Genomic DNA, 15,558 nt, shown 5'->3' with positions numbered 1-15,558 from the left:
ATGTCATTGGTATCACAGATGTGAGACAGAATGGATGCGGACATAGAAGCATTCACAGGTACTTTGGTGACTGGGTTGAACAATGGTAGGGGTTAAAAATTGAATTGGTCACAGAAGTTTCTCCTTGACTGGCTAAGGCAAGGGTTCTTAACCTGAGATCTATGAACTTGTTTTATTAAAAAAAATTGATAATTGTACATTATGGGTATGCAAAGGCATGAAAATGGGAGATGGAGAATTGTACAAGGCTGGTTGGGTTGTATCAGAGAATTCATGAAGGCAAGTGTTTGGGCTATAATAAATTTGAAAAAGTAAGTTGGAACAATGTTATAAAATGTTTCCAAAAAAGGAGTTTGCATATGATACTAGAAGCAATAATGAGTTTCTGAAATTTATTGATCAGGGGAATGACATTGTCCTGTACCTCTAGGGTCATCATTCTGGCATCTGAGGCTTGAGGCAGGTAAAACAATAGGAGGCTATTGCAATATTCCAGAAGAAAGGTAATGTGGATCTGGACTAGAGTGGTTGCTATGTGAAGGGAGAGAAGAGAATAGATTTGAGAAATATATAAAAGTAGGATTGATAAAACCTTGCAAATAGCCCTATATAGGGTTAGAGGTAGACTAAAGTGTCAAGGATGACTCCAAGGTTGTGAATCATTGTGATTAGAATGGTAGAGGTAAGTTAAAGGGAAAGTGGGAAGTTCAGAAGAGGACAGATGAGTTTTATTTTGGACATCTTGACTTTGAAATGTCTATGGGACGTCCAGTTCAGAATGTCCAATACTGTAGATACAGAACTGCAGCTCAGAAAAGCGATCAAGATTGGATGTATAGATTTGGCAGTCATCTGCAGAGAGTGGATAATAAGTGAACCCATGACAATAGTTGGGATTCTAAGAGACATATGTATCTCTGTATTTAAGAGATACATATGCAGAGAAGAGAGACCAGGACAGAACCTGAAATGGGGAGTGTGGTACACACAGTTAAGGAGATAGGATATGGATGATGACCTAGCAAAGAAGACAGAAAAGGAGTGGTTAGGTAGGTAGGAGGAGAAGCAAGAGAGCAGTGTCACAAAACTCCAGAGAAGAGAGAGTGTCCAGGTGGAGAACAGTGGTGAGTAGCATCCAGTGCTTGAGTGCTCAAGAAGGATGAGGACTGAGAAAAGGTCATCAGATTTAGTCATCAATTGCTAAGCATTTTTATTAAACCCTTACGGCATGATAAAGATAATTGGTAACTTTGGAGAGAGCAGTTTCAGTTGACTGATGAGGTCAGAAGCCAGATTGCAAGTGGTTAAGAAGTAGAAAGTGCAGAAGAGAGGAGAGGAAATAGATGAACAAGTATAAGAAGCAGATAACAGCTTTTTCTAGGAGTTTGGCTGAGAAGGGGATATAGGACCATAGCTTGAGAGGATACTAAAGTCTAGTGAGATGTTGGGTTTTCTTAAAAGAATGGGTGAGTAGGATAGGGAAGTTTGATTATTTTTGTAGCAGCAGGGAATAAAGTCAGTTGATGGGAGAGTGCTGGAAGAGATGGGATCATTGGGTATATAACAGTTCTCCTCTTTGTGAGGAGAAAAGCCACCTCCTCAGAAACTGGAGTAAAGTAAGAGAGAATAGGGAATGATGTCAAGAGGCTGTGAGATGTAGAGAAAGAGAGAAGAGGGAGCCTCTGGTGAATGGCCTCTGTTTCTCTGTAAAGTATGAGAAGAAGCCCTCAGTTGAGAGGGTGGGGGAAAGGCTAGGTGTAGGAAAACTTGAGGAGAGAAGAAAAGGTTTGAAATAGTCTGTGAGAGATTGAGATTGGAGTCAATTAGGAAGGAAAGGATTGCCTTGTGGAAGTAAGGGCCCAGTTGAGATGGGATGACATAAATTTCTAGAGGATCTAATCAGCATGGTAATGTGACTTTCTTCTGAGCCTTTCAGAACATGGGTAAGAATGGAGAAAGTCAACAGAAAAAAGCCAGGGTTAAATTTTTGCAGTGACAGGACAAGGAAATCAGAATTCAAGAATGTAAAATCAAACTAGTTAACTTAGAATGAAAATTGGGAAAGGCAGAGAAAGTGAAGCCAAGAGCAGACATGAGGGCCTAGAAGAATGTATGAACTGAAGAGACTTGAGGTTATGGTGAAGAGGAATAATAGGTTTAAAAGTAAGGCATAGTAAGAGATGAAATAGTAATTAGACATTATGGTAGATGCACAATTCTTTTTTTTTTATTTATTTAACTTTTAACATTTATTTTCACAAAATTTTGGGTTACAAATTTTCTCCCCTTTTATCCCCTCCCCCCCCAAACCCAAGCATTCTAATTGCCCCTGTGACCAATCTGCTTTCTCCTCTATCCTCTCTCCCTGTCCATGTCTCCGTCTTCTCTTTTGTCCTGTAGGGCCAGATAGCTTTCTTGACCCCTTAATCTGTATTTCTTGTTACCCAGTGGTAAGAACATTACATTTGGTCCTAACACTTTGAGTTCCAACTTCTTTAGCTCCCTCCCTCCCCAACCCTTCCCCTTGGAAGACAAGCAATTCAATATAGGCCAAATCTGTTTAGTTTTGCAAATGATTTCCATACTAGTTGTGTTGTATAGGACTAACTATATTTCCCTCCATCCTATCCTGTCCCCCATTACTTCTATTTTCTTATGGTCCTTTCCCTCCCCATGAGTGTCGACCTCGGATTGCATTCTCCTCCCCATGGCCTCCCCTCCATCCTCCCCCCCACCCTGCTTGTGCCCCTGTCCCCTACTCTCCTGTATTATGAGATAGGTTTTCCTATCAAAATGAGTATGCATTATATTCTTTCCTTTAGTGGAATGTGATGAGAGTAGACCTCATGTTTTTCTCTTGCCTCCCCTCTTTATCCCACCACTGATAAGTCTTTTGCTTGCCTCTTTTATGAGAGATAATTTGCCCCATATAACTTCTCCCTTTCTCCTCCCAATATTTCTCTCTCACTGCTTGATTTCATTTTTTTTTTAAGATATGATCCCATCCTCTTCAATTCACTCTGTGCACTCTGTCTCTATGTATGTGTGCGTGTGTGCATGTGTGTGTGTGTGTACTCCCACCCAGTACCCAGATACTGAAATGTTTCAAGAGTTACAAATATTGTCTTTCCATGTAGGAATGTAAACAGTTCAACTTTAGTAAGTCCCTTATGACTTCTCTTTGCTGTTCACCTTTTCATGGTTCTCTTCATTCTTGTGTTAGAAAGTCAAATTTTCTTTCTAGCTCTGGTCTTTTCATCAGGAAAATTTGAAAATCCTCTATTTCATTGAAAGACCATTTTTTCTCCTGAAGTATTATACTCAGTTTTGCTGGGTAGGTGATTCTTGGTTTTAGTCCTAGTTCCTTTGACTTCTGGAATATCCTATTCCATTCCCTTCGATCCCTTAATGTAGAGGGAGCTAGATCTTGTGTTATCCTGATTGTATTTCCACAATACTTGAATTGTTTCTTTCTAGCTGCTTGCAATATTTTCTCTTTCACCTGGGAATTCTGTAATTTGGCCACAATGCTCCTAGGAGTTTCTCTTTTTGGATCTCTTTCATGCGGTGTTCTGCGGATTCCTTGAATATTTATTTTGCCCTCTGGTTCTAGAATCTCAGGGCAGTTTTCCTTGATAATTTCATGGAAGATGATGTCTAGGCTCTTCTTTTGATCATGGTTTTCAGGTAGTCCCAGAATTTTTACATTGTCTTTCCTGATTCTATTTTCCAGGTCAGTTGTTTTTCCAATAAGATATTTCACATTATCTTCCATTTTTCGAATCTGCATGCTATGTTCTGTGATATCTGTCTTTCTCATAAAGTCCTTAGCGTCCATCTGTACCATTCCAGTTTTGAAAGATCTGTTTTCTTCAGTGAGCTTTTGAATCTCCTTTTCCATTTGGTTAATTCTGCTTTTGAAAGCATTCTTCTCCTCATTGGCCCCTTGCACCTCCCTTGCCAACTGAGTTAGGCTAGTTCTCAAGGTGCCAATTTCTTCAAGATTTTTTTGGTTCTCCTTTAGCAGGGAGCTGATCTGCTTTTCATGCTTCTCCCTCATTCCTCTCATTTCTCTTCCCAGTCTTTCCTCCACCTCTCTAACTTGATTTTCAAAATTCCTCTTGAGCTCTTCCATGGCCCGAGCCCATTGGGTGGGCTGGGACACCGAATCCTTGATTTCTGTGTCTTTGCCTGATGGCAAGCATTGTTCCTCCCCATCAGAAAGGAAGGGAGGAAGTGTCTTTTCTCTGATAAAGTACCCTTCAATAGTTTTATCTCTTTTCCCTTTTCTGGGCATTCTCCCCAGCCAAGTGACCTGACCTCTGAATGTTCTCCTCACACCCTCCTCGCCTCCTGGTCCTCCCAGCCAGCGTTTGGGAACTAAGATTCAAATGCTGCTTCCCGCGTTAGGATTTTTGGCGGGGGCAGGGCTGCTATTCAGTGTGAGAATTAAGTTCAGGTGGTCAGGGGCAGGGCCGCCTCTCTGGCTCAGTTCCCTCTGGAGGTTTATGCACAGACCTTCCACAATGGATCCAGGCTCCCGCCCGTTTGGGGAGCCCCTGTCTGCAGCCGCCTCTCAGCTTCTATCTCCTGGGGGGGCCTGAGCCATGGGGGCACCCCACTCCCCTCTCACCTACCCCCGTCAGTCACCTGTTGGTGGGGGGGCTTGTGCCGCGCTGGAGATCCCGTTCCTAAAGCCTGCTCGGATCTGTACCTCTTGGAGCAGTGGCCGCCGCCACAGGTCCGGGCTGGGCTCTGCATCTGCAGCGCGACGGACCTTTTGAGAGAGATTTGCAGGTCCCTCTGTGGGTGGGGGGACCCGCGTGGCCGCTGGAGATCCCGTCCCCGTAGCCCGCTCGATCTTTTCCTCACGGTGTCGCTGCCGCGGCAGGGCTGCCCTCTGCTCCCGGTCCCAGCGCCCAGTCCACGGCGCGAAGGACCCCCTGTGAGAGGTTTGGAGGTCTCTCCAGAACAGAAATCTCCCTCGCTCCAATATTCTGTGGTCTCTGGGTGCAGAATTCGCCCTGGGTTGGTCCCCTCTAGCCGTTCTGTGGTTTGTGGGTTCGGAGCTGTGTGTATGTGCGTCTTTCTACTTCGCCATCTTGGCTCCGCCCCCTAGATGCACAATTCTTGATGGTGGGAATGAAATAGCTATGGGCAGAGCTAAGATCAAGGTAATGACTGACTGGAGACTAGTGAATGAGAAGGTTATTGGAGTTAACTTAAGTTTTGAGATTAGAAGTCAAACTTTTAGCTAAGGAAAAATTTAGCGCAAAGGAAGCTGAGAGTAGAACATCAGAGGACTCATTTCAGGACCTTAAATATGAAGGAAAAAGAGAAGATGGGATTTTGCGCTGAAACAATATGAGCATATTTTGTTTTATGGCTGCGTTGATAATGAATTTAGCATTTACACAACTTCATGCTATAGAGCATATAGTTATCTAAACTTCTTTCTTTTGCAGATACTGAAATGGTGAATTTAGAAGACTTTATGGCTAATCTGGCCAAGGTCCGAAAGTTCGCAGAGTATCGTGGTAGGTAGAAACTTTATTGAATACCTAAGTGATCAATACCACTTGTCAATATATTCATGACAATATAATTGTAACAAGAACAATGATAAAAAAAAATCTATCTCCAACAATGGATATAGATATAGTTTAAAGAGCATTTTGATGTTAATTTTGTTTTAGTTTCACTTAGGTTTGATACCAGTTTAATTCACTCATTAAATGAATGCTCATATTTCTTTTGAATTCTCCATGGCTACTGAGACTAATTTACTTGTACCTGATAAATGGTTTTAACTACCTATTTGTTTTTATTTTTATTCTTACATTTTCTTTTCCCCACTCAGGACAACCACCCGAACATAATCCATAAAACAAATCCCCCGCAAAAAAACAGCTTGTAAGCAAAGCCACCAAATAGTGTGATTGTGATCAATAATGATGTAGTTTTCTGTTTTAGAAAAAAGTTTTGTTGATGAATTTTGTTTTTTACACTGCAAATATTTCCAATATTTCTACACCAACTCTTAGTTGTCACAAAAGAAAACCATTAAGTAAAATCAGCTATGCCACTGTGACCATCTTTGACAGTAAGATGTAGCATTCAGTACATGTGGGCTCCCACTTTTTTACCTCTGTTCTTTGGAACCAGTATTGGTTCCTTTCATTTGAATTCAGCAAGCTGTTAGTGTTGTTTTTATTTGCATTGTTGTGGGCATTGTAAATATTGCTCTTCTGCTCTCTTCTTTCTGAATTGGATTGGACAAGTCTTCTCGTCTCCTTGAATATCAAACATATTTAATATGTGAATTTGCTGAAACCAGATCGTTTTGAGAGGTGATTGCTAAATTTTCAGTGCAAACATTTAGACCTCAGGAACTAGCAAACACTACAAATTCAAGGCTTGATTTGTTGTTTTTGATGTGTAGACTTAAGAAAGTAATGGAGAAAATGTTAATAATATGGATTAAACTTAAGAAGCATGTTGCACATGTTTTAAAGCAAATTTATTATTTATTTTTATTAATTAAAATTTTAAAAATTTTATTAATTTTTTAAACATTTGCTAACATGTAGTTATAAATGTAGTTATAAATATACATGTAGTTATAAATATAACATTACATTTTAATTTTTTTATTTGGCTATCTTGTTTCTGTATTAGTTCATATAAGCCTCACGTTTTCTTAAATATCAAAGTTTTTTTTAATGGCTCGGTAATATTCAGTAACATTTATAGACTACAATTTGTTTAGTCATTTCCCAATTGATGGACATCTACTTTCTTTCCAATTTTTTACTGCTTCAAAAAAATGCTGTGGTAAATGTTTTGGAATATATGGAATCTTTCTGTTTTGACTTCCTTGGGCTGTATGCTCAGGACTAGAATTTCTGAGTCAAAGGGTATGAGTGTATGAACAATATTATTGTGCCTTTTCTCCTATAATTCTTACTTGTTTTCTAGAATGATTTCACTAGTTCACAACAGTGAATGGTGAATAGTTTCTAAGTTTGCATGGTTTTACGTGCTCCCTACTCCAAGAATGTTTTTTTTTTTTTTTATCAGCATTGCCCTTGTTTTGAAACCTCACAATTGCTTCAATTTGCATTTCTTATATTATTAGTGATTTGGAACTTTTTCCATATGATTGGTATTGGCTTTTATATTCTTTGATTTCTTATCTTTGGGAAATGGCTTTTAGTCTAATGTTATTTCCCATCTTTATAATTTTTTATAATTTACAATTTTATAATTTATAATTTTATGATTTAAGCAGAAAGGAAAGATTTCACTCCAAGGAAGTAAGACAGAAAGGATACACCTATACCAAAATATAACAACACCTTTTGTTGAGGCACAAAAATTGGAAACAGGGTGATTGCCTATTGATTGTGGAGGGGGGGATAGTTAATTGTGGTATGTGAATGAAATAAAATATTATTAAACTACAAGAAATGACAAATGTGAGGAAATCAGAGAAGCATGGAAAGGCTTGTATAAAATGTTGCAGAACGAAGTAAGCGGAACCCAGAGAACAATATATACAATGATTCTAATCATGTAAATGAAAACATCACCACAAGACAGACTAGCTCTGCTGAACTGGAATGAGACTGTTACTCTTGATGTGACATGATGGAACATATCTCCTTCCTTTTGATAGAGAAGTGTCAAATTGTGAATGCTAAATGTTGCCCATGTTTATAGGTGTGATCAATTGATTTTGCTTCACTGCTTTTTTTTTCCTGTTGTTAAAATGTAAGTTTCAGTGAGAGTGAAGTATTACTCAGGAAATAGCTAGTTTAAAAAACAAAAGGTGTCATTAAACTTTTTAAATTTTTTTTAAATTGAATTATTTTATTTGTTTTCAGTGTTCAACAATCACTTCCATATATGTTCGATTTTTTCCACTCCCTCCCCCTTATTCCTCCCTCCCTGAGATGCATACAATCTTATATAGGTTGAACTTTCTTTTTTAAGGAAGGTTTTTTGCTTAATGTTTTGACACTCCCCCCCCCCTCCTCTTTTAAGTCAACACTTTGGAAATAATCAATGGAGGGAAGGCATAAGAGGGACTGGAAAAGACTTTTTATAGAAGATCTGGTTTTATCTGGATCTTGAAGGAAGATAGGAGCTAAGAGGAAGAGAAAAGGAAAGAAAGCATTCCATGCATGGGGTATAGCCCTTGAAAGGGCTGTCAGTATTTGCTATTTCCTCTTGTTTTTTTCCAATAAGGTATATTACCTTATAGGAATTTCTTTTTTTAGCAGTTGATCTTTTGCTTCATCTGCAACATTTCTTATTGTTTATAAGGTGATAGTGGAGGGAGCTGGGTTTGGATAAAAAAAATAAATTTCCAACATCATATTAGATCTCTGCTTTTCCTCTCAGTAAAAATAATTTTTAGTTAAGTCTATATAAGTCCTGTGTCAGCAGTATTTTATGTATACTGTTATTTCCAATGGAATTTCTCTTCCTCAAGGTTTTATTAGTATTGAGAAACATCAATGATTTCTGTCAATTTTGAATCTTGCGCATTTACGGAGCTATGGTCCCAATTTTGTGTTCCTTCTCTAAGAATCTCTAAGCAAACTACTGCATTGCCCCAAATAGGTATCTAGTTGACTTTTTTGTCTATGATTATTCCTTTAATTTCTGTTTTGAAATTCCTTCCTTTTATTCTGAATAATTCATCTGAATTTTTAAAAATAAATTTCATGCGTCACCATGATCAAAGAATGAATCACCTGGTGGCCAGCCTTCTTTTGATATGAGCCTTCCTGTACTTTGATAGCAGATATAATATGTCAACACGAAGTCTTTCTAGATTGGTGGGAAATGCCTGAGTTCATGTTTCCCTATCATAACTTTCTAGGACCTAGGATGGCCTCTACGTTGTAATGACATATGAGAGGTAGGACTCAAGAATATGTTATGGTTTTAGTGAAGCCATCGTTCATTGCATGTTAAGTACTAACATCCAGGCATCATGCTAGACTCTGGGAGTTATAATGATGCAATATGACATGTTGCTTACTGTCAAGGTCCTTACAGTCCCTAGGGGGTTTGGGGTATATGCCAATTGTGGTGCTAATAATTTACTCTTCTAGTAACTGAATTCTAGAACCATTTTTTTTACTAGAGTTTTCCATTAAAATTCCACTTTATATAAATAACATCTCTTGTCCTCTCCTTTGTTTTCAGCGTTGAAAAATGCCATTGATGTCGTGGAAAAAGTTGAAGAAAAAATTCCCTTGGATGAAGTACGGCGCAATCTGAAGAAACTGGGAATCTATTGTTCCAAGGATGAGTTTAATAAAGCCTTAGAAAAGATACCTCCTGATAGTAAGTGAAAGGGATATTTATAGTGAAAGTGGGTTATTCCATTCAAAAGCACTAGGGTATTGGAACTCTACTATGCCTGTTACAAAGTGAAGAAGATTCATTATGTCATGGATGGGGGAATTTTCAGCTCCCCTAAATAGAAGGGAAAGAGGACTCAAGCTTCCCCTTATACTGTATTTTCCCTCCCTTCCCATGTTTTTCTTTTGAACTTTTAAATGTGAATGCAAATTTTACTTTCATAAACTTATTGATTTCCCTTCAAAAACACATCAAGATCTGATTTCCCAAGTCCCCAGAATTATGGTTGAGAGCACAGGGGTATTCTAGCATTCCCCAATTCATAAAAATAATCTGCTCAAAGGAATATTCAATTTCTTCCATTCAGTTAGGAAGGATATTACTTTTTAGAATCTTATCTGAAAATTTTATTCAGTGAAAAGAACCTGGGATTTAGAATCAGAGGACCTGGGTTTGAATCTTGTCTCTGAAATTTATTGCCCATTACCTTGGGTAAGTCCCTGAATTTCTTGAGGTCTCACTCTTCTCATCTCATCTGCAAAATTAAAGTGACCCCTAAAATCTCTTCTGGTTTTAAATCTGTGTTTTGGCAGCTTAGCAAGTTGGTCTTGTCAGTATCTTTGACTTTGTGCGACCTTGGATAACTTAGATAAGTGAATCCCAGCTTTTTTGAGTGTGAAGACCATTTTCCATCAAATTGTACAGACTTTCACTTGAGAGGAGTTCTTACACTTTAGTATCCAGTGAATGAGGATACAGATAATGCGGAATACAGATAACGGCTAAAAGCAGTATAAATTCACTAAAGCTTTTAAATAAGGTAGTAGGTGAGCTAGCCTACTCTCTTGCATCATCTACAAACTTTCATAAATTGTAATATACATTAGCTCAAGATATATTGTTTATTCAGCCTTCCCAAAGATATTTTTTTGTTGTCTATTATGCAAAGCATCTAAGTAGATAGGACATCGAGCCTAGAGTCAAGGAGACCTGGGTACAAATTTGGCCTCACTAGCTTTGGGACACTAGGCACATCCTTTAACCTCTGCCTGACTCAGTTTCTTTATAAAGATAATCACACCTACCCTCTAGGGTTGTTGTGAGGATCCAATAAGATAATATTTGTAAAGTGCCCCAAGATCCTTAAAGTGCTGTATTAATGCTACTCATTATCATCCCCTCACTTCACAGGGATGGGCAAATCCTAGAGCTCACCATTACTCACAAGTGTTTGTACTTATAAGATCAAAAGCTCTGTCATTCCTCTGTATGACCATATCCTCTTACTGTCCCAACTCTACCTACGTCTTACCTCTCCTAAAGAGACTCTTCTCCTCTCGTCATGACCCCTGGTCCCTCCACCCCTCAGTACCTCTTCAGGCCATTGCTCTTGCTCTGACTTCACTTTCCTCTGTTCTCAATTTGTACTGGGCCAGATGTGACTCAGGATTTTTAAGGTCAGGATTAGAACCAAATAAGACTCATAGACTATCCCACCTTGGACAAAAAGGACATTTACTTGGAAAAGATACTCAGCAAGGATAATAGCATTGGTTCAGGTAGACACAATGTCGCTTATCTTCATACAGAAACACATCTGGTCAGAAAGGTGTGTTGATTCATAAATCTATGGGACATCCATGAAATTTGATGGGATTCCTAGGGGCTATATTTCTTTTTGAATTTCTTAGGTGAATGAAATGCCATGTCAATGGCTCAAGTCCCCTCTGGGGCAATTTCCCTGCTTTTTATGGAAAAGCTAACCCAGTATACTTGTGAAGGACCCTACTAGAAATTGTTTCTACCACATCAATCTTCCCCCCCGCCCCATACACATGTAATATAATAGTATTCTATTTTTTTCCAATTACATGTAAGGATAGTTTTCAACATTCACTTTTATAAGATTTTAAGTTCCAAATTTTTTCTCTCACCTTCCCCTTCCCAAGATGGCATGCAATCTAATATAGGCTACAATTATATTAAGCATATTTCCACATTAGTCATCTTGTGAAAGAAGAATCAGAACAAAAGGGAAAAGCCACAATAAAGAAAAAAAAGAAAGCAAAGTATGCTTCAATCTGCATTCAGACTTCGTAGTTCTTTCTCTGGATGTGGATAGCATTTTTTCATCATGCATCTTTTGGATCATCTTAGATCGTTGCATTGCTGAGAAGAGCTAAGTGTATCAAAGTTGGTCATCTCCCAGTGTAGCTACTATTAGGTACAATGTTCTCGTGCTGCTCACTTCACTCAGCATCAGTTCATGCAATTTCTGAAATATGTCTGCTCATCATTTCTGATCCAATAATAGTATTCTATTACATTCATATACCACAACTTGTTCAACCATTCCCCAGCTGGTGGGCATCCCTTCAATTTCCAATTCTTGGCTGCTACAAAAAGAGCTGCTATAAATATTTTTGTCCATGTGGGTCCTTTTCCCTTTTTATTATCTCTTTGGGATACAGACTTACAAGTGGTCTACCACATCAATCTTGACTTAACCTGTTCAACTCCTGAATCCTTTGCCTCTTTGTCTTAACACTTTTCATTCCTTGCCAAATACCAACTCTGAATCATTCTCAGCATTCTCTTCCTCCCTCTTTTAGACTTAGGAAATTGCTTTCTTCTAATGGACTGTAAGACTTTACATTTATCCCTGTTGAATTTCATCTTACTTCACCGAGCACAATGCTCTTGCCTGTATTATCCACTGTGTTCATCTATTCCATCCAGCTTTGTGTCACCTGCACATCAGAGGAACATGCCATCTATCCCTTGATATGTATTTAGATGGTAGTGAAAGCAAACTCAAAGAAAAAGGCATTGTTTTCTCTAGTCAGCTCTTCCAAACAGCAGAGCTTTTCTTCTAGTTGGCTTCTCCAAGAAACAAAGCTTTCCTTCAGTTAGCTCTTTCCAAGATGCTTAGTGAAGGCTCCCAGGATACCTTTTACACAAAGCTCCAAGGACCTTCTCAGACTCATTCTGATATATGGTCTTGACTAGCCTTACTATGCTAAAACAGGGTATCTTGTGAAGGGAATCCCCCATATGCTATGATGAGAAGCCCCAAATCCATGTTTCCATCAGGCAATGTATGTGGTGACTATTGTCCTATTAAGGATAGCTAGGTGTATCAATAAGCACCCCAACATAGACAGAGGGGCTTGCTATCACAGGTTCTTAGATCTGCATTCATAAAAGGAAACGCAAGTTTTGAGGGGTTAACAATCACTTTAATCAAGCACATGTATCATTCCTTTAATCAAGCACGTATATCATTCACCTAGTTCAGGGGAGTCAGTATCCTGAACTTCAAAGAAAATAGAGGGAAATCAAAGATCAATAGACATGGCTTCCTCTGCCTGAATTCAACAGACAGTTGGACCCCAAGTGTCTGACCACCAGAGAGGGAAGCACCAACATATGGGTTTTCAAAGCCAGTGAGCTCCTTAAAGCAGCTTCCCAGAGGCCTCATCTGACCAAACAAACACTTCCAGTCAGTAACCCCAAAGTAAAACTTCACCATCAGAGTATTTATACATTTTTTAGAGCCAGAGGGCATAACCCTCTGAGCCAGTGCCTCAATAGAAAAAATAAAAGGTATTTGAGACCCTCCTACAAAACAACTCCTCTAATCAAGCTTCCCACAATGGATAGTCCCATCAATGGAATGGAAAGATGTTTTTTAATCACATTATTTAATCAGAGTCACTTTTAGTAAAACAAAAACAGCAAAACATCCTAATTTGATTGCCATCACACTAGGTGTCACAATGGATAGAGTGCTGGATCTGGAATCAGGAAGACTCATCTCCCTGTGTTTAAATGAGGCCTCAAACACTTACCAGTTGTGTAACCTTGGATAAGTCATTCAACCCTGTTTGCTCCAGTTTCCTCATCTGTAGAAAAAAAATGAGCTGAAGAAGGAAATGGCAAACTACCTCAGGATCTTTGCCAAGAAAACCCCAAATAGGGTCAAAAAGAGTCAGACACAACTGAAACGACTGAACAGCAATGAAATTGTCTCCCTTTATAGAATACAAAGTCTCTGAGAGGAGAAATTGTTTCATTTTGTTTGTTTGTTTTTGTATCCACAGTGTCTTAGCACAGTGCCTGGCATATACTAGATACTTAATACAGGCTTAGTGATTAAATGATTAAGGTATTGATTCTTTGTAATAACTCTATCCTATTCTGCAAATAGAGAGCCACTGACTTAGGTCGTCTAAAAAGGACTTTAAATATAATCTTGTCCGATCCTCTCATTTTATAGAAGAAGAAGCTGAGTGACTTGCCCGCAGTAGTAATTAGCGGAGCAAGGCCAGGCCTAACTCGGACCGGTCCAGCAATTCAGCTGAAGGGTCAGAAAGTAATGAGGCACTGGGGGACCATGAAATGCAATAAAAATGACTTTGCTAATAATAAAAGGAGGAAAAAGACATGGTTCCTAAGGTTAAACATGATAGTAATTCAGATAAAAAAGGGCTCATTTACTACGGCAACCAACCATGTTATGTTAGAAAAACATTCCAAACTGGTGAATGGGAAGTCTGCTAAAACCTCTCAATGCCTCGGAAGTTGGTCCTTTTATCCCTTAAGGGGCAAGGAAGCCAAACCAACGACCATCCCCAAAATGGCCTACCTACCTCCTTAAAGGGAAACCAGCCCATTCTACATAAATTAATCTTACATATTCTTTCTTCAAGTCCTTTCAATCATTTGGTGACTGCCTTTAGTTTCCCATCTGATTTTGCCCTGGACTGGTCTCAAATGGGCACTAGTAATTGAAAGGAATTTTGCAGGCAGAAGGGCTCTGTGGAAATGCATGCCAACATTTGCTATGTTTCTTTTATGAACAGAGAGTACCTGTAGTTCCTTTGAATAATGATTGTTTTGAGTATGAATAGTAGTGGCATGTTGTGTATGCACAGCTCTTCCATTAACTTATTATTAGGCAAGTCACTTAAAACTTGACTTCATCTTAGTTTTATCATCTGTAAAATGGGATCAATAATACTGTTTTAATTCGTCGTCCTTCATACTCGAAGAGGACCAAAATGGCATCACTATGTTGGAGTCATTGTGTCTGACTGTGGCTGATCAGACAAGCTCAGAAGGCTCTACCATAGGTCAGGCACCAATAGTCCATCTTCCAAATACTGAACTCACAGGGTGAGTTGGATGATCCAATAAGCAAGTGCATCTGAAAAATATGCATTATATATGAGTGATTCTCATAAGAATTTCTCATTATCCATTCTTCACCCTCCGTAGGCACAAGGTCAGCCAGGTGTAGTGTAGCAGAAGATCTGGGTTAAAGTTCTGCCTCAAATATTTGCTGGTTGTTTGACAAATTACTTTCTTAACTTTTCTTCATCAAATCGTGGTAATAATTGTACCTATTTCATAAATGTATTGTGAGAATCCAATGATAGTTAATATAAATAAGTGTATGTTGCTTTTCAAGCCTAAAAGTGCTATAGATGCCTGAATGATTACTATTTGATTTTTGTGTTTCTGTTTTCACAATTTGGTTTCCACAATTAGTAGGTGGTATTGACTGCATGGCTTTTATCTGATTTCTGAGTGCAGAACTCCTGCTCCACCTTTTTGGTTCATACCCGTGATTTCATCAGTGTGGGGGATCTCAGTGTGGAAACTTCCTCCTTTCTCACAGATTGGCAATTTGTTTGTGATTTGTGGCCCCAGAGAGTTGTTTGAGGCACCAAAAAGCAAGGTGACTTGCCTTTATTCCTAGAGCAAATATGTGTCAGAGAATGTGTGAGAATTGCCAGTCTTCTCACTCACAGCCCAATGCCCCCTGCTGCATCTCATGTAACTTCTTATTTTAGATAAATCCATATTTTTAATAATGAGCTTAATAACTGAAAGCATTAGGGAAAATCAAAGCTAATTATATTACTGAAGAAGACTTTAGGAAACTGCCACTCTCTACATCAATCTTTTCTTTCTCTCATGTTCTCTTTCAGGTGAAGGAAAAGTGGAATTTAGTAAGTTTGTAGATGCTCTGATGAGTGACCCCTGGTTAGGCAAAAGAAAACGTAAGTAAAATCATACTTTGTTCTTCTTTGTAAGCCAGACATTTCATCACACATAATTGTAAAGGAATATAAGAACATAATTTAAAAATTACTTCACTGGTTTTCAAGCAAA

General features: G+C 38.7%; 1 protein-coding gene across 6 annotated transcripts in view; it reads left to right on the top strand.

Annotated features, from left to right (window-relative positions):
- EFCAB3 (EF-hand calcium binding domain 3) overlaps positions 1-15,558 on the top strand; it is a 481,176-nt gene that overhangs the window by 37,298 nt on the left and 428,320 nt on the right. For all 6 annotated transcript variants that reach the window (XM_072645908.1, XM_072645906.1, XM_072645907.1 and 3 more), the window contains 3 exons: positions 5,466-5,537; positions 9,220-9,360; positions 15,375-15,446. In XM_072645908.1, the coding sequence (XP_072502009.1) occupies positions 5,466-5,537; positions 9,220-9,360; positions 15,375-15,446 (285 nt within the window). The remainder of the gene's footprint in view (positions 1-5,465; positions 5,538-9,219; positions 9,361-15,374; positions 15,447-15,558) is intronic.

This window comes from Notamacropus eugenii, chromosome 2, assembly GCF_028372415.1.
Source record: "Notamacropus eugenii isolate mMacEug1 chromosome 2, mMacEug1.pri_v2, whole genome shotgun sequence".
Lineage (NCBI taxonomy): Eukaryota > Metazoa > Chordata > Mammalia > Diprotodontia > Macropodidae > Notamacropus > Notamacropus eugenii.
This window is presented reverse-complemented; position numbering and strand designations above follow the sequence as displayed.